General features: G+C 39.0%; 1 protein-coding gene across 1 annotated transcript in view; it reads right to left on the minus strand.

Moving 5' to 3' along the window:
* KIAA0825 (KIAA0825 ortholog) overlaps positions 1–20,231 on the minus strand; it is a 498,599-nt gene that overhangs the window by 278,477 nt on the left and 199,891 nt on the right. Inside the window, exon 14 of the mRNA XM_075541286.1 lies at positions 15,108–15,287. Within this exon, the coding sequence (XP_075397401.1) occupies positions 15,108–15,287 (180 nt within the window). The remainder of the gene's footprint in view (positions 1–15,107; positions 15,288–20,231) is intronic.

Raw genomic sequence — 20,231 nt, forward strand, 5'->3', positions numbered from 1 at the left:
CAAGGGTAAGTAAACCATGATTTTCTACAAAATTGTAGAAACCTTTATTAATGAAAAATACAAAAATGTGAAGCAACCGTTTCTTGAAAACATCCTCCATAGAGAATGGTGAGGCTGTATCTCATGTACTTTGGAAATATAATCAGGAAGGGCCAATCTTGGAAACAGACATCATGCATGGTAAAGTTAAGGGTTAGTGACTAAAAGATACCACCACCACTCCCAGCCAAGATAGCTTGCCATAGCGGCTGTGATGATGGTCTGCAATCCAGGGAAACTGTGGCATGGCACCGGACCTACAGGATTTCGGTGTGTGGCGCCCAGGGTTGTTTGCACTGGAAATGACCAACAAAGACCTATCCACTTGGGAAGGCACTGTCTCTCTCTAGCCATTCGCTTCAGTTTATACTACCCAACATGCAAGTTTTGGTATGGCACCAGAGATTCAATTCAAGTTCCTTTTAAACAAAAAGAAGTCTGGAGGGGCAAGATCAGTGATGAATGGTGGAAAGGACTAAGGTTTCCCAGGGAACTTCTCGGGAGCAGACCTTGCTACCCTTCAAGAACGAGTAGGTTCATTGCTCTGAGGGAAAAAGGTTCCACGGTGCAACTCTCCTGGCCTTTTCATCATCAATACGGTTTTCCATTTCCTTAACACTTCTTCATGATACGCCCCCATAACTTCCCTGTGTCCTTCCAGGAAATCTAAAAGGGGTACTTTGGAATCACCAAAAGAAAAAAAAAGTAGCCATAATCATCCTGAGTTGCCTCTTGTCCTTGAATTTAACTGGTCTGGAAAATCCCTTCGGAAGCTACTGTTTTGTTCTAAGACACCCCAATGGGACTAAGAGAACTGTAATATTGAGAGACCATGCCTGCAGTTTTCCACTGACTGCAAAGATAAGGTTTAAACACACTTTGTTTGACTTCTCCTCATATATCAGATATATGAAAATGCCGGGAAGCCCAACATTCCTGTTTCCTATTGTTAATGCATTTGCTAATTCTTTATAAAATAGTGTCAAGATATTGAAAACCATAGACAAAATAAAACAGCTTAAAATTAACTGAAAGAGTAACTGCATTAATTTATGCAAATTATCTGGACAGGACCTACTAGACACCAGGAGGCCTGGGGCACAATGGCTAGATGTTGGCCTGTTAACGGCAAAGTCCGTGGTTGACACTCACCTGGCAACTTGGTAAGAGGAAGCGAGGCTGCTCTCAGAAATGCTACTGAGCGGTTCTACTCTGTCCTCTGGGGGTTAGAGCTAATAGTGATTCAGTGGCAGTAGGTTTGGTCTGTCGTTGTTCACGTCAGTATTAATCTATTATCACTACCTCGGATAAGAGGTTTATGGGAATATTGCAGTATTATAGTGTAGGGGTGGGCAGTACTCACTTGATTCCAGGCTCTGAACCACCTTGAGCATTTGATACTATTATTTTGTTTGCATGGGGCTCTTAGGAAGTTCTGACTCAGAGGGACCCCGTGTAGAAACCCTGCATACCAGCCTTGTCATCAGATGCCTCTGATGGAGATGTGATCCAGATAAAGAAAAGATACAAAAAAGAAAGAGAAGGTACACACTCGAATGGTCAAGTAATACACCATCAGTATATCACCAACAGTTTCTTTATTGACACAATATTAAAATAGATCCCTCTATATTCTACACAGAATAGCATATAAAAACAATAGTAACTTCCCCTAAGCCCAATGGCTAGAAGTTAAAAATATTAGTTCTTCATTAACATCAGGAGGGAGAGAAGCAAGAACATGGATAATTTGAAATAATAATGATTTCTATTACTGATTCTTTCCTGTCATATGTCATTTACCTCAGTCATTCGTATCAAATTAATTAAAACAAAGAAGCATAAAAATCAGGTTGAATCACACAATTAAAGAAACCCTGGGTCATTATTCAGTTCATTTGCTAATGTTTCAAATCAACATTAAAGTTATGGAAATTCCATTTCATCTAGGAAGAACCCCAATATCCTTATCTAGAAATGTGAAGGAAGAGACAAGAGGAGCTGAAAAGATAATGTATGGTCTCTTTTAGTTTCATTTTTCCATGGCTCTAACCTAAGACCTAAGACAAAAAGCAAATGTTTCACAGCCAACTGTATACAAAATCAGTAAGAGCGGCGAGGCTGCTGCTTTCTTCGTCAGTACTGTAATCAGGAGTCTTTAGACCGAGGCTGAAGGTTCTAAGCCATGCGGGAGTTGTAGGTCTCCAGCAACAATTCTAAGATGGATAGAAGCTAAATGAACATACATTTGGGTATGTGTGGAATCTTGGTTAAAATACTAATAATTACTTATCATTTTTTTCTCCTGCAGTACAATCTTTTAAGATGTGATAATAACAGATATAGTAGGACTTACAAAAGGAACTGCATTGCTTTTATCTTAAACTATCTATAATAAAAGAATCAGAACAAAGGTAATTTGGCACAGTTTTTTTCCAGGATAGCTTTAAGAAAATGTTATATGTAAAGAAGAATAACCTCATTGGTATTTATAAAAGCAATAGAAATTGACATATGAATGCGTTTCTAATAAAAAGTTTCGGATAAATAATTATTCTATTAATATGTTGACTATTCAGGAAATAAGATTTTCTGACACATGGTGAAGTAACTCTGGGGTCAAAATTCTCCCCCCAATACACCAGCATCCTCTCTTGCCTCAGAAAATTAAAGTTTCTATGTGCTTCAAAATTTTAGATAGAAATTTTAAAAAATTAAAGGTGGATAGAATCTATTTCTCCTCCCCACCTTTTTTTTCAAGGAAGGAAAACAACCTAACTACCACAGAGTGGATGCCATCTCACAGTTACCCACACAGGACAGGGTAGAATGCCCCTGTGAGTTTCTGAGACTGTAACTCTTCATGGAAAGCCCCATCTTTCTCCGGCAGCGTGGCTGGTCATTTACATTTGCTGAACTTGCAGTTAGCAGCCCAGCACCGCCCAGCACAGCCCAGGGCTCCTCAGATAAGGAAAGGCAAGTTGAAAGGATTTCTCAGGTCATTTAGCCAGAGAGTTAGGGGAAAATTTATTTTGTTGATCACTTCAATTAGTGGGAAACATAAGGATGGACTAACTGTGTGTTCAGCTAGTTGTGCTGAGTTAAGTATGACTCATGCTGACCCCATGTGTGTCAGAGTAGAACTGTGTTCCATAAGATTTTCAATGGTTGATTTTTCAGAAGTAGATAGGCAACCCTGTCTTTTGAAATGTTTCTGGGTGGACCTGAACTTATAATCTTTCAGTTAGCAGCTGAGCAAGTTAACCATTGCCACCACCCAAGACTTCCATGAGTGCTTTAGAGCTCCCCTAAGATCTATGTAGAGTCCTATCGTTAGCCTTTCCTAGTAAACACAGGACCTAAGTTCAAACCTTGGCTGTTGTTATTAGATGCCTCCAAGTAGGTTCCAACTCATATCAACCCCCTGTACAACAGAGTGAAACAGCCCTGCCCTGCACCATCCTCACAACTGAAATGACATTTGAGCCTATGGCTGCAGCCTTTACTACCATGCTTAGATTCTCCTCTGTGTTTACCACCAACGAAGAGTCTCCTAATGTAGCTGCTTTGCAAACCTCTAGATAGACATGCCCATGATTTATATGATACTATTTGATAGCTCAAGTCTGCAAGATCTCTGGCTTTAGATGGAAACTGCTTAGAGAGGTTTGGGATTTAATGCACGCACTGTTCTCACTGGGCAGGATTTACAATTAGGCAATGTGTGAGTCTGGGTTGAGTGGTCCGCCTCCAGGGTGAAAGAGGAAGTTCCCAGAATCCTCATGAGATGGCCACACCCACAAGACTGAGACTTGATTGACAGGCTAGACTCCACCCCTATACTTATTTCTCAAGTTGACGTGAAATTGTGTAAGTACCACAGGAAAATACGGAGCGCTTCTGAATGGTGAGGGAGTGTGCCTGAAAGCCCCCTCCTCCATACAAAAAGAGAATATTGACAATAATTATGTAGATGAAACCTCTTTTTGAATTCCAGATACTAACTAAAGGCTGGCAAAAGCCAAGGAGCATTTATTCCAGGAAAAACAAAATCTCTTGTGTGGTACTTTAACTTTCACTTCATTGCATTTTAACATGCTCTTTCCAACTCCCTCTCCTCCGTTCTGCAGCAGTCTCGGAAGCCAACAGCCGTGGGACCATGGTAGCAAGGAAAACCAGCAACCTAGACATCACTGACGGAAACAATACAGGTTTCGATTGACAAGGTTTACCTTTATTTCATCTACCTCGGAGTTCATTTGCTGGGGAAAGCCCTATCCTCGGGTTATTTATGGATTAAGAAGTAGAAAAATGTTTAACTTTGTGGCCACCAGAAGTAGGGGTTCCAGTTGAAACTAGCAAGAGGCTGTCCAAACGTTTAAAAGGAAGAGCTAGGAAGGTCGAGATCTGACGGATGCAGAAGCACTACATATGACCAACCTAAGGAATAGTGATCCGTGGCGAGAGCCTGTAAGATGGCACAGGCTGGGCTCGTTCTGCTGCGCTGTACAGAGAATCATTATGAGTTGGAGCCGGCTGGATGGCACCGAACAACAAGCCATATCCAACACACAGAGTCTCTCAGCAAAAGGTGGAAGGTTTGCTGGTTCAGAGCATTTTCATAAATGTTTTTCCAATCATTAGTTGACTTCTAAGCAACCAAGCAGGGATGTCAGTGGTTGGACAAAATAAAGAAAACATGCTCTAAAGATTAGTCCAGCAGGAGACACAAGCAAAGAGCACACAGCTGCGCTGCCAACAATATTTGCATGGAGATAGCCGGGGCCATTTTTAGAAAATTTCCAATATTACCACAGTAAGTTGTTTGTTATGAAGTGCCATCAAATTGCCTACAACACATCGTAACCCGATGCACAACAGAATGAAACACTGTACTGTCGGGCTTCACCCTCACAAGTGTTCCTCCACCTGAGCCCGTTGATGCAGCCACTGTGTCAATCTATCTCCTTGAGGGCCTTCCTCCTCTTCTGCTCTCTTCCACTTTACCAAACACGATGTTCTCTCCTGATAATGTGTCCACAGTGTGTAAGATGAGGTGTTGCCGTACTTGCCTCTAAAAAGTACTCTGGCCTCACTTCTACTGTAGATTAGTTTGTCCTTTGGGCGGTCCTTGGTACTTTCAATGTGCTTCACCAGCCCTCAATTCGAAGGCATAGATTCTTCGACATTCTTTCTTATTCAATGTCCAACATATTCTTTCACCACAATGTGATGCATTGGAGAATGCCATGGCTTGGGTCAGGCACAACTTAGTCCCCAAAGTAATACCTTTCCTTCTCAGTACTCTGAAGCGGTTTTGTGCAACAGATTTATCTAGTGCAATACATCTAAGGAGCTCTTGACTGCTGCTTCCATGAGCATTGGTGGTGGATCCAAGGAAGGCAAAATCCTTGACAATTTCAACCTTTTCATCGTGCTGTTTCCCAATGGTCCAGTTGTGAGGATTTTGGCCTTCCTTACACGGAGCTGTGATCCATTCCGAAGGCTACAGTCCTTGGTCTTCATCAACAAGTGCTTCAAGTCCTCCTCACTTTCAGCAAGCAAGGTTGTGTCATTTGTTTATTACAGCAGGTTGTTAATAAGCCTCCTTCCAGTCCCAGCGCCTCCTTCTTCATATAATCCAGCTCCTCTGATGATTTGCTCAGCATACAGGTTGAACAAGTAGGTGAGAAGATACAACCCTAATGCACACCTTTCTTGACTTTAAACCATGCAGTATTTCTCTGTTCAGTTTGCCAACTGTTTCTTGATCTATGTACAAGTTCCAATGTGTACAATTAAATGTTCTGGAATTCCCATTCTTTTCCAGGTTATTCATAGCTTATTAAGGTCCCCACAGTCATAGCCAATGAAACACATGTTTTCTGGTATTCGCTGCTTTGAGCCAAGATCTGTCTGACATCAGTATGACACCCCTTGTTTCACATTATCTTCTGAATCCGGCCTGAACTTCTAGTAGTTGCCTGTCAGTGCACTGCTGCAAACATTGTTGGATGATTTTAAGCAAAATTTTACTTGTGTATGATATCGTTCTATAGTTTGAGCATCTGTTGGGTCACCCTACTTTGGAATGAGTACAAATATGAATCTAACCTGGTTGATTTGCCAAGAAGCTGTCTTCCAAATTTCCTAGTATAGATGACTGGGTGCTTCCAGTAATTCTTCAGCTTTCTGAAACATTTCAATGGGAATTTCATCAATTCCTGGAGCCTGAGAATTTCATCAATTCCTGAACTTAGGAGTTGAATTTTTTTCTTAAGCTCTTTCAGTTTCAGATATGCTGAGAATGATCTCCTCTTTTGTTTTTCTAATCCTAGGTTCTTGAACATTTTGTTAAAATATTTGGCTCTGTATTCTTGAGCTGCCTCTTTGAAACTTTCTATTCAGCTCATTGACTTAATCCATTCTTCCATTTGCTTGAGCTATTCCATGATTAAGAGTAAATTTCAGAATCTCTTCTGATATCCACTTTGATCTTTTCTTTCTTTCCTGTCTTCTTAATGACTTTTTCTTTCTTCATGAATGACGGTCTTGATGTCCTCTCACAGCTTATCAAGTCTTCGGTCATTAGTGTTTGTGGTAGTTCCATAATTTCAGGTCAACTTGATAAATAAGTGTTAGGGTGGAGTCACAGCCTGATGATGCCTCCTTGAGGATTTAACCTTTTCCTGAGGATTCTGGGAACTGTCCCTCTCTCTGCCTTCATCTTCCTGTTGACAAGCCAGGCAGAGACTTGCTGAGCCCTGCAAGGAGCCTTTCTCTCTTTGTTTCACCATTCAACTGTTGAGTCACTCAGAGAGAAACTGGAGCCACACTGAGACCTATGAAAGCCCTGGAGATGCTTCCACCACCACTGGATCTACAAGACTTAGTACCCACTGGCCTGTTACCTTCCTACATTTCGCATCATTGCATGTGCTACGTGTCTGAAGAGGGATTATGGACTAGTATTGGATTTATGGGCATTATGGGTCTTATGGATTTGTTCTGGGCTGCTTTGATATAAAGCTGTTTCATATATATGAGTGTCCCTGGATTTGTTCCCCGAGTCAACCCAGTCTAATACAGTGTTTAATGTGTCAAATCTGTTCTTGAGATGCTCGTGAAATTCAGGTGGGATAGGCTCAAGGTGATATTTTTTTACTCTTGTGAATTTGTTTTACTTTTCTTCAGCTTTGTTCTTAGCTTACATCTGAGCAATTGATGGTCTGTTCCACAGTCAGCCCTTGGTCTGGTTTTAGTTGCTGGTACCAAGAGGTAGTCAATTCTATTTTTGTGTATTCCATGGAGAATTCCATGTGTATAGTCACTTTTCTGTTGTTGAAAAAGGGATTTACTATGAACAAGTTGTTAATTTTGCAAAATTCTCTCATGTGATCTCCAGCTTCATCTCTATCATCAATTCCATATTTTCCAGCTACTGTTCTTTCCTGTTTCCAAATTTTGCATTCCAACCACCCATAACAGTAAATGTACCTTGATTTCATGTTTGATCCATTTTGGACTGAAGCTGTAGAATTCTCCAATTTCTTCATCATTTGCTTTTGTGGTTAGTGCATAAAGTTGAATAATAGTTGTAATGATTGGATTTCCTTGAAGGTGAATGGATTTAATCCAGTCAGAGATATAATTGTACTTCATGCTAGATGTAGCGAGATCCTTTCTGACAATGAATGCCACACCATTCCTCTTGATTGTGTTACTCCTGTCACTGTAAATCAGATGATTTTCTTATTCAAAATAGCCAATACCAGTCCATTTCAGCTCATTAATGCCTAGGATATTGACCTTCATTCATTCCTTTTCATTTTTTACCACTTTCAAGTTTCCTAAATTCATACTTCTCACATTCCAAATTCCAAACATTAACAGATTTTTGCAACTGTTTTGGTTTACCTTGATTCATGCCCCAACAGCAAGTGAAGGTCCCGAGGGTTCCACTCCTACAGGCATTACCTGACTCATGTCATGATAGTCCACTCTGCGCCAAGATATCATCTCATGTTCAATCATATTGTGAGTGCCCTGGAAACTGAAGGGCCTATCCTCCAGCAGTATCTCCAACAATGTTCTGCTTTTTCCCTTTAGGCTTTTAGTATTTGACAAGGTTTTGGAGCTATACATAAGGTTTCAGTAGCTTCTTCCTCTTCAGTGGGGAGCTGAGTCCTTCTCCATTGTCTGTCTTGAACTGGAAGCTCCCCTGAAACCTGTTCACTGTGGGTGACCCTGCTGGCATTTGAAACACCAAAAACATAGCACCCAGCATTGCAAGAACACATGAGCCGCCACAGTAGGATAAAATGATAGACAAGTGCTGGACTTTTAAAAAATTATGTTATTTTAAATAATACAATGTTATAGTATGGTATACTATTTAAAAATATGATTTTCAACAAAAATAAAAAAATAGCCAAAAATAAGTGTTATCAAAGTGGTATAGAAATTAGAACTCTTACAATCCGTATTATAAAATGATGCATGAAATATTGCTAAAAACTTGCAGTTCTTCAAAAAGAGAAGTATACAGATACCATCTGACTTAGCAATCCTACTTCAAGTACGTACCCAAAAGAAATGACAACATATGTCCACACAAAAACTTGCACACAAGTTTTCATAACAGCTGTATATAGTATATCTAAAACAATGAAAGCACTTCAAATGTTTATGAACTGGTAAATGGATAAATGAACTGAAGTATACCCACAGAATGTAACAGTATTCAGTAACGAAAAATAATAAGTTCTGATACATGCTACAACATTGTGTTAGGCTGGGTTGAGTAGAGAAACCAATCCAATGACACTCATCTAGATGTGTAACAGAGAGCTTTAGGTCAAGAAGTAATTATATATCAAGCAAACATCACAGCAGTGTCTAGATCGAGTTCATAAGTCCAATGCTAGTCCATAGTGTAGTCCACAAGATCCTCTTTAGACTCACGCAGCACATGCAAAGATCCAGAATTCAGGAACATCAGTGGTGATGGGTGCAAAGTCTTGTGGATCCAGTGGTGGTGGTCAGTATCACAGGGCTCTTGCAGCTCCCATAGTGGCTCTTCAACAAGAAGGTGAAGGCAGAGAGAGGTATGGGGAAGGTCCCCAGGATCCTCCCTATGAGGAGGCCACACCCACAAGGAGACATCATCAGGCTGTGACTTGATTGACAGGCTAGACTGCACCCATATCTTCTTACAGATGCCATGTTGGCACAAAACACCTAACTATCACAAACATGGATGACCTTTGATAACATTTTCATTAAGTGAAAGAAGCCAGTCACAAAAGACCTCATACTGTATGAATCCATCTATAAGAAATGTTTATAAAGGCATATCAGACAATAGATTGGTAGTTGTCAGAGACTGCAGAATGACTGCTAATGGTTACAGGTTTTATTTGGGGGTGATTTAAATGTTCTAAAATTAAATAGTGATGTGATTACACAGCTCTGTGAATCCATGTACTAAAATCATTGAACTGTAGACTTTAAAGGGATGGATTTTATGGTATATGAACTCTATCTCAATAAAGTTGTTATAAAATCCAATTGCATCACGAAGTACACACACATTAAACTCTTTTAATTAATATCAATAATATGATTTAGTTGAGAGCACACGTTGGAAAACGTTTTCCTGTAAGTGGTCAGATGTTAAATATTTTAAGCTTCTTGAACCAGATGGCCTCTCCTGCACCTTCACCCACCTACAGTTGAGCAGTGCTCTTATTGTTGGCGCAGAAGAAGCCAAGTGACCTAAGTACTGGAGTGTGGCTGAGGTCCAGGAAGACTAACGAAACAGACTGGATGTGGCTTATAGGCAATATTTTGCCAACCCTTGGTTTGGAAGATTATTGTTCACTTGTGACCAGTAGCTGAGAATGGCACATTGAGTGCTTCTGAAGGTAGGAAGAAATAGATTATTTTGGAGTGTGGATCCTAGAATGTAAATGGAAGTACATAGGTGGATTTTCTGATAGAATATTTGTGCAGCTAGCGTGCGCCTTGTGCTGGAAAGAGAACTAAAGTAAGAGGGCAAAAAATATGTAAAATGTGTAAAACATTTTTCATTATAGAGTACTGCAGTCATATGTAGAAAAAATAGATATAGAGTGACTCACATAAATTGCTTCAGAATTTTTTTAAAAAACAAATTTTTGATGTGAGTTTGTTTTCTTTTAATTTGTTCATTTCTTTCTAAAGCCTGATTGCACAAAATAATTCTGGCTGGTTAGGATGATTTTGTTAATTAGCATAGCAAACATCATATTGATTGTTCAGTTGTTTCTGAAAATAGTTATACAGCAAGGAAATCATTCTTAAATGAGCTCCAGATTAGTGGTGTGAAAGGAAATGATATCATAAATAACTGAAATATAATCTACTGAGCGTTTTTCATTTTTAGAAATGTTGCTTAAGAAGTTGATATTTTTAGTCAATGGCCAGCTAGTGAAGCCAATTCCAAATTTGTTGTAATTTTTCTAGAGTGCCTTTTACTTGAAATAATCATAAGCTTTAAAAATCATATTGATTATACTTTTGGTGAGAACTTTTAGTTCTGGCCTTGATGAAGAATTGGCCCCAGACTTACCTCCTACCATAAAGGTTAGAAAACAGGGCAAAATATTTCAAACAAGTGGGTTTTTTTGTTTGTTTGTTTGTTTGTTTTGTTTTGTGTGTGTATTTTAAAAATCACACAACAGGCAGGGCAGCATTGTCATTCCTATGAGTCAGATTTCTAGGTCCTTGCTCATTTTGCTATAATATTTGTCTTTGTCTTCTCGAGCGGCACTTGGAACTTTTCAGTTCAACTCCTAGGCTTCATCTTCTTTTCCTTTCTTTTGAAAGAGTCTATAGGCAAGGGATTCAATGATGCAGGAAGCATCAAGAGAGGATGGAAAGGGTACGCAGAGTCAGTGTACCAATACAAACTAGTTGACAGTCCACCGTTTCAGGAGGTAGCATATGAGCAAGACCCAATGGAGCTGAAGGACGAGGTTAAAGCTGCACTGAATGCATTAGCCAAAAACAAGGCTCTAGGAATTGATGGCATTCCCACTGAAATGTTCCAGAAAACTGAAGAAGCACTGGAAACATTCACTCATTTCTACCAGGAAATTTGGAAGACAGTCATTGACAGGAAGAGATCCAAATGTATGCCCATTCCAAAGAAAGGCACCCCAACAGAAAGCTCAAATACAACAATATCATAGATATTGCACACAAGTAAAATTTTGCTTAAGACCATCCAACAATGGCTGCAGCAATACAATGACAGAGCAGTGGCAGAAATTCTGGTTGGATTCAGAAGAGGACATGAAACCAGGGATATGAGTGCTGCTACCAGATGACCATGGAACTAGGGATACCATTGCTGATGTCAGATGGATCTTAGCTTAAAGCAGTGAATACCCAAAAGATGTTTACTTATGTTTCATTGACTATGCATAGGCAGTTGACTGTGCGGACCACATGACCTGGGCATAACCTCGAGAAGAATGACAATTCCGACACACTTCACAGAGCTCATTTGGAACTTGTACATGGACCAAGAAGCAGTTGTGTAAATAGAACAAGGGAACGACTCATGGTTTAAAATCGGGAAGGTGGGCAGCATCATGGGTGTGGCTTCGCACCACACTCGTTCTATCTGCATGCTGAGGCAACCATCAGAGAAGCCAGGCTATGTGCAGTAGAAGGAAGCACTAGGATTGAAGGAGACTTTTTAAGAACCTGCTACAATAAGCAACTGGCAAACCTTGCTTGCTGAAAGTGAGGAGGATTTGAAGTGGAAGCTGATGAAGATCTAGGATTGTAGCCTTCAGTGTGGATTACAACTCAATGTAAGGAAGACCAAAATCCTCACAACTGGGTCATAGGCAACATTATGATGAATGGAAAAAAGGTTGAAATTGTCCAGGATTTTGTCTTCCTTGGACCCACAAGGCTTATGAAAGCACAGTCAAGAAATCAAAAGATGTGTTGCATTAGATAAATCTGCTGCACAGGATCTCTTTAGAGTATCATTGAGCAAGAATGTTGCTTTGAGGACTAAGGTGTGCCTGATCCATCATGGTACAACTCAATGCGTCATATACATGTGAAAGGGGGCATTGAATAAGGAAGAATGTAGACGAATCAATGGATTGGACTGTTGTGCTGGAGAAGAATATTGAAAGTGCCATCGAATACTAAAAGGATAAACTGATCTGTATTAGAAAAAGTAAGGTCAGAGTGTTCCTTAGAGGCAAAAATAGTAAGACTTTGTTTTACATACTTTGGACATATTATCAGGAGAGACCAGTCCCTGGAGAAGGACATCATGTTTGACAGAGTGGCTGGGTAGCAAAAAAGAAGGAAGCTCTCAAGGAGATAGATTGACACCATGACTGCAAAATATAATATCCAGAATAAAAATTCTTTGGATAGTCTTAATAGTACTTGATATACTGTAGAAGAAAAGGCTGCTGAACTTGAAGATATAAGAGAACCTAATCAAATCAAAGGACAGTGAGAAAAAAAAATTTTAATTACAACCTCAGAGACCAATGGGCACATAATAAAGGACCCAATTCATATGCAATTGGTGGGTCAAAAAAAGTGAAGGATACAGAATAAGCTATTCTTATAAAGAATGGCTAAAGTTTTCCAAAGTTGATTAAAAACTGACCATCCGCACACACACAAAAAAATAAATTTAAAGCTGAATAAATACGTAGAAGGCTAAAACAAAGCACATCATAATTAAGTTGCCAGAAGTGTGATAAAGACAAAGACCTTGAACTCAAGAATAAAATAAAGATACATTACATAAAAGGAAAAATATATATATTCACCAACTTTGTAAAAGAAAATATATAAGGTGGGAGATAATAGAATAATATCTTTAAAGTGCTGTAAGATAAAGGTAAAAGAAAAACGAACAACAAAAAGATTCTGAACTAGAAATACTAAATCTAATGAAGTATTTTTTAACTATGAAGGTAAAATACTTTTTTTAATATAGCCAAAGCCAAAATAGATCCTAGAAGATTTGCAGTGTAAATAATGCTAAAGAATAGGAAACCATAAATGGAAATACATTGTTGTAGGATTTCTACATTAGATGTGAGACAGTATTATGTTATTAAAAAGTAAAGTCTGTCGAGTTAAAGATCTCACAACTATCTAGTCGATTCCAAGTCATCATGACTCAAGCAGACAGGGTAGCACTGCCGCTGTGGGTGTCTGAGACAGTAACTCTTTACGGGAATATATAGCATCATTTTTCTCCCACAGAGTAGCTGCTATCTTCCAACTGTGGACTTTGCAGTTATCAGCCCAACGCATCGCCAGTACCAGGACTCCCAACATTATAGACAAATAGTCCCAAGTACCAGAATAGAGATTCCAGAATTAGGTGCCTACGTTTGATCAATTAGTTGATTTCTGAAAAAAGCGTGTTATGGTTCAATTGAGAAGGAATCGTTTTCTAAAAATGGCATTCAATAATTTTGTATTTGTAAGATAAAATACTGACACAGTGACTGCCACGATCGGCTTCAACACAGCGGCAGTGGTGAGGATGGCGGCGGACCAGGCATTTCTGTCTGTTGTGCATGGAGTTGCTGAGTCCGAACCAACCGGATGGCACAATTTCAAAAAGATGAACCTCAGCAACTTATATGTAAAATCCAGCTAGAAACAAATTACAAAACTAAACATAAAAGCTAAACCTGTACAAATTCCATAAGAAAACACAGGAGACAGCTTTCTAATCACAGAAAGCCTAGAGAAGGGAAGGAAATGGGGGTGGAAGGGCGGGGAAGGAGTACATGGCGGGGTGGAAGGGCGGGGAAGGAGTATGAGTCCAGCTGAATTCATGACTTAATCAGTATAGAACTTCACATAAACCTGTGAACCTCTCAGCAATCAGAAGTGACCATGGTTCTTATTAGCTGTATGAGTCACAATAATATAAAAGCTAAATAGAGTGGCAGGCTAATGACAGTGGTAACTGTCCAACCTCCTCCTCGTGAACTATGGATATCTAAAAGCAGGGTATGAAGGAGAAAACAAAAGGAGACTCTGACACTGTCTCTGCTGATAGGGTGCCACCCCTCAACACCTCCTGCTCAGGTGCACAACCGGGTCTGTCCTTAGTCAAAACAGCAAGCTCACTGCTTGCAAGCTCACGGTGGTCTTACAAGACAGAGAAGCGCTGCCCTTTTCTAATGCCTTCAGCTCCTGGTAGCACACAGTCTCCCCTCCCTTCCCCAGATGAGCAACTGCTGGACTGGAGTCACAGACCTTGCTTGGTGTGTAGCCCAGCAGGTCTGGGGAAAAGAACTGTAACCAAAGGACTGAGAAGACAAGCTTCATTTGTAGATGCAGAGAGGCAATGTGGCCAGAATAATAAATGAACTATACACTGCAAGAAGACGAATCAATATTTTTCCATCAGTTGTTATATAAATGTACCCAAGAGCCACAAAATAGTGCCATATCTTTCTTCCATGCTTAATACATTCAAAAACCCACTGCTATTGTGTCAGCTCCAACTCACAGAAACCCCGTAAGACAGAAGAGAAACGCCCTGTGAGTTTCTAAGAGTAAAATTTTTGCAGGAACAGAAAGCCTCATCTTTCTCCCATGGAGCAGCTGGTGACTTTGAACTGCTCATCTTAACTTTAGCACAGAACCTGGAACTCACTGCACTGCCAGGACCCAGGGTACTCAATACCATAGCATAATCTGTGGTAAATATTAAATTAAAATTTTACCGAATATTTCCCAATGATAAAATAAAACTTTAAATGTGCATTAGATCATTGCCCCCTTCCCCCTGAAAATTCTCCACTTATTTTACTTCTAACCACATTAAAAATTTGGACAGGAATGAATGGCTAGTGGTTCCCAACAGAAATCTGATGCTGAAAAAACTAAAGTTAAATTTTTACAAACAGTACACTCAGCAAAACTGGTATCCATAAAACTTTGAAAACACCTTATTTTAAATTTTAAATATCTAAACCATGCTGTGGTCACAACGATTAAATAATTTGTACCTGGAATGTTATATAAAAAGTCCCACAGTTGTTCTTCTTCCATGTAGTTCACAAAAACATTCCCAAAGGTTTGTGGAGAAACACTGCAATTGTAGAGTACTTTATAGATGGCTTCTACTAAGCTGGATCCTTGGTTCATATCCTTTTCTGGATCAGTAGTTTGTTCTTCAAATGTACATTCTTGAAAAGACAAAAGTAATTTGTTAAAGTAGATATTAGTGGATATTATTTTTTGTCATCCACCTTAAAATAGTGCTGTGAAATGCATTTGAATAATACTTACATAAAATAATTATTTCAGGTCAACAGTCCAGCTAACCTACGATTATTGCTGAGATACTCAAGGAGATTTGTGAGGAGAAAAACAATTATAACAAGGGCCACAAAGATATAATTTCAGATAATTATTCCTGTTTTTTGCTGTACATCAGATTTTTTTCTCTTAAAATATTTTGGTTTTTTCTTAAAAATAACATGTTCATCCCAGAAATGTTTAAAGCCAGAAGTGAAGTCTTGCATTCATATTATATATACATATGCATAAATTACTAGCTTTCAAATCAAATAGAATTACACTATATATTGTTATCTTTAATTATTGTTATTTATCTAAAACCAATGTAACCATTCAGCCCTGGATGATCTAAGCCTGGAGCTATCGGCAACATAGATTTTAGATTTTGTCTTTCTCAGGTGAACAGCATGACCATTTGGTCACACCAGAAAGGTCGGAAAACCCACTAAGTGAAGTGATCGTTGAAGATATGAGTGTCACAGCTAAGTGTGGTGAAGAAATAAAATGATGCCTGGCTATCAGAAAGAATAGTATCTGGGGTCTTAAAGGTTTATCCTCAAACAAGCAGCTATCTATCTAGGTGAGATGTGAACTAATTCTACTTGGAAGATGCACACCAGCCTGTGATATCCAAGAATTGAAATAATAAAATCCAAATCTGAAGGAGGGAATGGTATCAGAACTTAAATTGTTACCACAGTTTGCAGAGGCTCTAGATGCAAATCCATTTGCAGGGTTCTCAGGTGAATCACTTGTGACATATGTAAGGGTTGTGAATAACTTTCTATCAGACAGAGAGCACTGTAAAGTTGATTATGCCAGATGTAGTTAGGTTACAAATGTAACATAATTTAGTTTCCCTTTGACATATTTTTAAATTTTTCAAGTACCTTTTGCTTTCTTTTCAATTGAAAATTTTAAAAAATTATTTTATTGGAGGCTCCTACAATTCTTATCACAATCCATACATACATCCATTGTATCAAGCACATTTGTACATTTGTTGCCAACATCATTCTCAAAACATATGCCTTCTACTTGAGTCCTTAATAACAGTTCCTCATTTCCCCCTTCCCTTCCCCCTCTCCCCTCCCTCATGAAATCAATTGAAAATTTTTTGTCTAGTCAGTTTTTGTTTGTTTACTTGTTTATTTGCTTCTTGTTGGTGTTTTTTTTTATAATTTTCTGTATAAGAAGTCCAGGATAAATAAATCTAGACAGTAACTGGATTAATAATTACCTAGGAGCATGTTAGGGGAGGATGGAGATAGAGAACTAACAATGGGTATAAGAAGAAAATGTTCGGAAACTGATGTGATGATAGCACAACTCTTCCTAATGTGATTAAAGATTATTATATGTGAATTATATGCCATTAAAGTCATTAAAAGCAAAAACCAGGAACCATCTAAGTGGGGGTCAGCAAAGTCGGCACTTAGCTGAAGAAGCACATCATTCAGTATGATCAAAGGATTATTAACAATAAAATCCAAATCAAAGGAGGTGGCTGTTCTAATACATAAAATTCTGAGCATCACGTTTACAAAAGGCCATAGATGACAGTGAAGATTGAAAATCCATTTTCAGAGCCCCCACATGGGCTAAGCCGCCATTGAACTTCCTGGGTCCAATGACCAAGAGTGAGTAATCCCAGAGTGCATTGGAAAGGATACTACCGCAGATACGGTGAGGTTAAAATTTAACAACTTACCGTTTGTTTTCCTTTTTGATCCATTTTAAACTTTTTCTAATTTTTATTACTTTCAGCTATCATTTGGATTTAGGTTTTTCTGTGTGCTATTATTTTGTTGACTTTTTTGGGGGGGTTAGAGGGTTATGATTTTATTTGAAATTCAGGATTGATATATAAAAAGAGACAGCAATGAAATGAATAGTTTATTAGGGTTATGACAGGGGAGACTGTGGACAACTGGAGCACTAACAATACTGGTTACAAGAATGAAAAAACATTTTCTAAATTGTGGTAATGAATATAATTAATATTTAATTATTCAATTTAATAGAAATTATTCAATTTAATATAATCGAACCATTGAATTGTAGGCTACATGAATTATATGCCAGTAAAGCTGTTTTTAAACACTATTTAACTATCATTGCATCTCTCTTTAGGATGTCAAGTTTTGAGAATTATTACATTCTTTATCCAGAACAGACAGTTCATGGACGATTCCCCTTCCAGTATGAATAAAGGTATAAACTTTTCCCAGACCCATGGACCCTGCCAATTCAGAAAGATATTTGTCAATTAGTTTATAAAAGAAACTATATAACGAATTACCACAAAAAGAATAGAGCCATTTTTAATGGCCCTTTCAAACTGTCCTTTGACTCCATTTCAACTTCCTCAAAATCTGTAATCTAAATTCTTAACCCGTTAAATCTGTAATCCAAATTCTTAACGCGTTGGACTGCTTGAGTGTAATACTAATTTCTATTTGTTTGGAAAACTAGATACATAATATTGAGGATCATAATATGCAAAATATTTTTTAATTAAAGACAAGAGCAATTCTCAGGTTGTGTCTCGCCTATTTTAAGTATCTAGAATAATTATAATCCAGATTATAAGGAGCGGAGTATATTTCTTTATTCTTTTTCATTGGAATTCCATATCTTTCAGTCACCCTTGTGTCAGTGTGAAGAGCTTAGGTGGCATAGTGTGCTCTGCATTGAGCTGCTAACCACAAGGTCAGTGGTTTGAAACCATCAGCACTCTTTGGGAGAAAGATGAAGCTGTCTATTTCTGTAAAGATTTAAAGTCTCAGAAACACAAACACCCAGACTTTTCTATTCTGTCCTATAAAATCACTATCAGTTGGAATCAACTTGATGACAGGAAATTTAGCTTTGGCTCATGACAATTTTATTTCTATTTCTTGATTTTCATAACTTAAGAGTTTACTCTTATATGCAAACTAAATAATACCATAGGCTTTATATAGAGGACATTTATGGGTCTGCATTTTTAGCACCCATTCTCTTTGCGTCTCTTTTTAAGACAAATTTCCCTTGGCAAAGTAGCGTTCCACTCCCCCTCACACAGGTATACAATATACTTGATTTGCCTAAGGATGTCTCCATCACTTGGATTGAACACATGACCAAGACCTGGCCAATCAAAGGATGCCACCCCTCCCCCACCCCACCCCCCCATCAAAATATTTAGTTTAAGGAGGAGCAGGTGACCAGTGAGAACCTTCCTCAGAAATGCTGCTGGAGCCACAGGTAAAGAGGTGTATATTCCTGATGAGATAACGCTGCTTGAACATCCAGAGCTAGCAAAGCCTCCTGTTTTCTGTTAGCCAGGTTGACTCTTCCCTTTGGGGTTAAGCCTGCTAATCTGGAGTTTCTGTCCCTTGCCATCTAAAGGGTCTTGTCTTTTTAATCAATCACAAAACAGATGGTAAAAGTTTCCAGCCCATCCTTGCCCCCTGCAAACATTTCATGTACTTCTCTGTCCCTTTCCTTTCTTCCAATTCATCTTAAATAAAACATTTCAGTTAACTTTCACTCCCTCGCTCATGTATAAATCTCCCCTTGTCTCCAATGTTGTTAACAATTCCTTCATCTGACAATCGGGAGTTTCTATACTTTTTTCCTAAATTATATTCTAATACCTCAAATATTTGTTCCACTCAGATTGTTCTTTTACATCTCCTTTTGTCTACTCTATAGCATCTGACCAGTCTACATTTCCCATCTTTTGATCAAGTGATTGCTCACGGTGTGCCAATTGTTTTTAGGAGATGCTAAGGTCTAGGCCTTCTATGGAATCAGTGGCTGTGTTGTGTATTCGCATGGTAGGGATGACAGTAAGTAAGTAAGTGAGTAAGATGATGTAAGTAACTGTTAGGTGGCTTAGCTTAGGGACTGGGATGTCCATTAACGCATGCCCAGGAGAGCCAGCATAGGGGAAAGTTGGACTTTCCGCTGGTGGGCACGGATGGGCGTTACACCTGGAGCAGCCCACCTGGGCCAGGTGATTGCAATTCAGCCAATTGGATTGACCTGGGGTCGTTCACCATGCCTCCCCCAGGAATCCTTGAAAAGGCAGGAACCGAGAGGGAGAGGGGTCTTGTATGGTCGGGTCGTCTTTGTGGGAGGAAAACTTGGGAGAGAGATCCTTGCGGGACCCTGAGCAGCCTCTGCCAGGCCGCATGGTCAAAAGGAATCTTATGGGTGCCGCGTAAAACCTGAAGCTTCTTTTAACTCTCATTAAATTCACTTGGATCACGAGCCCGGCTTCGGTGTGAATTCTTTCTCATGCGGAGCCAAGGACCCAGGCTGGAATCTAGCCAGGAGAGAGATCTTACATAACTAGTAGAGAAACGTAAGGATAAATAAAGTGGCTATATATCCTGGATTGCTCGAGACAGTCCTGACTTACATCTGTTGTCCCAACATATGTATTAACTGCATCATTTTCTCTCCAAATTGTGTCCCAGTGTTGATGACAAATTATTTCCTCACCTGACATATATGGATGTTAAATATAAGGCACCTTTCAAAGAAAGGGTTGTGTCAAGGAACTGTTTATTGCTACCAAAAATTTACAAATTCATATTATACTACACCCCCCTCACCCAATGACTGCATAATTTTTATTCTATACAAAATGTTGGTAATGACAAGCTCCTGCTGAGTCACTAAAACAGATTAAGCAGCAATGATGTAGTAGCCAGAGCCATAAACTAATGAGTGCTAATTTTCACCAACTCCATGGGAGTTTGGGTAGTTAAAGGGAAGAACTGAACAATTTGCTTTAGATATAGAGATTAGATGGAAAGTGTAATTATAGAAAATGT

This window comes from Tenrec ecaudatus, chromosome 2 (genome assembly GCF_050624435.1).
Source record: "Tenrec ecaudatus isolate mTenEca1 chromosome 2, mTenEca1.hap1, whole genome shotgun sequence".
NCBI lineage: Eukaryota > Metazoa > Chordata > Mammalia > Afrosoricida > Tenrecidae > Tenrec > Tenrec ecaudatus.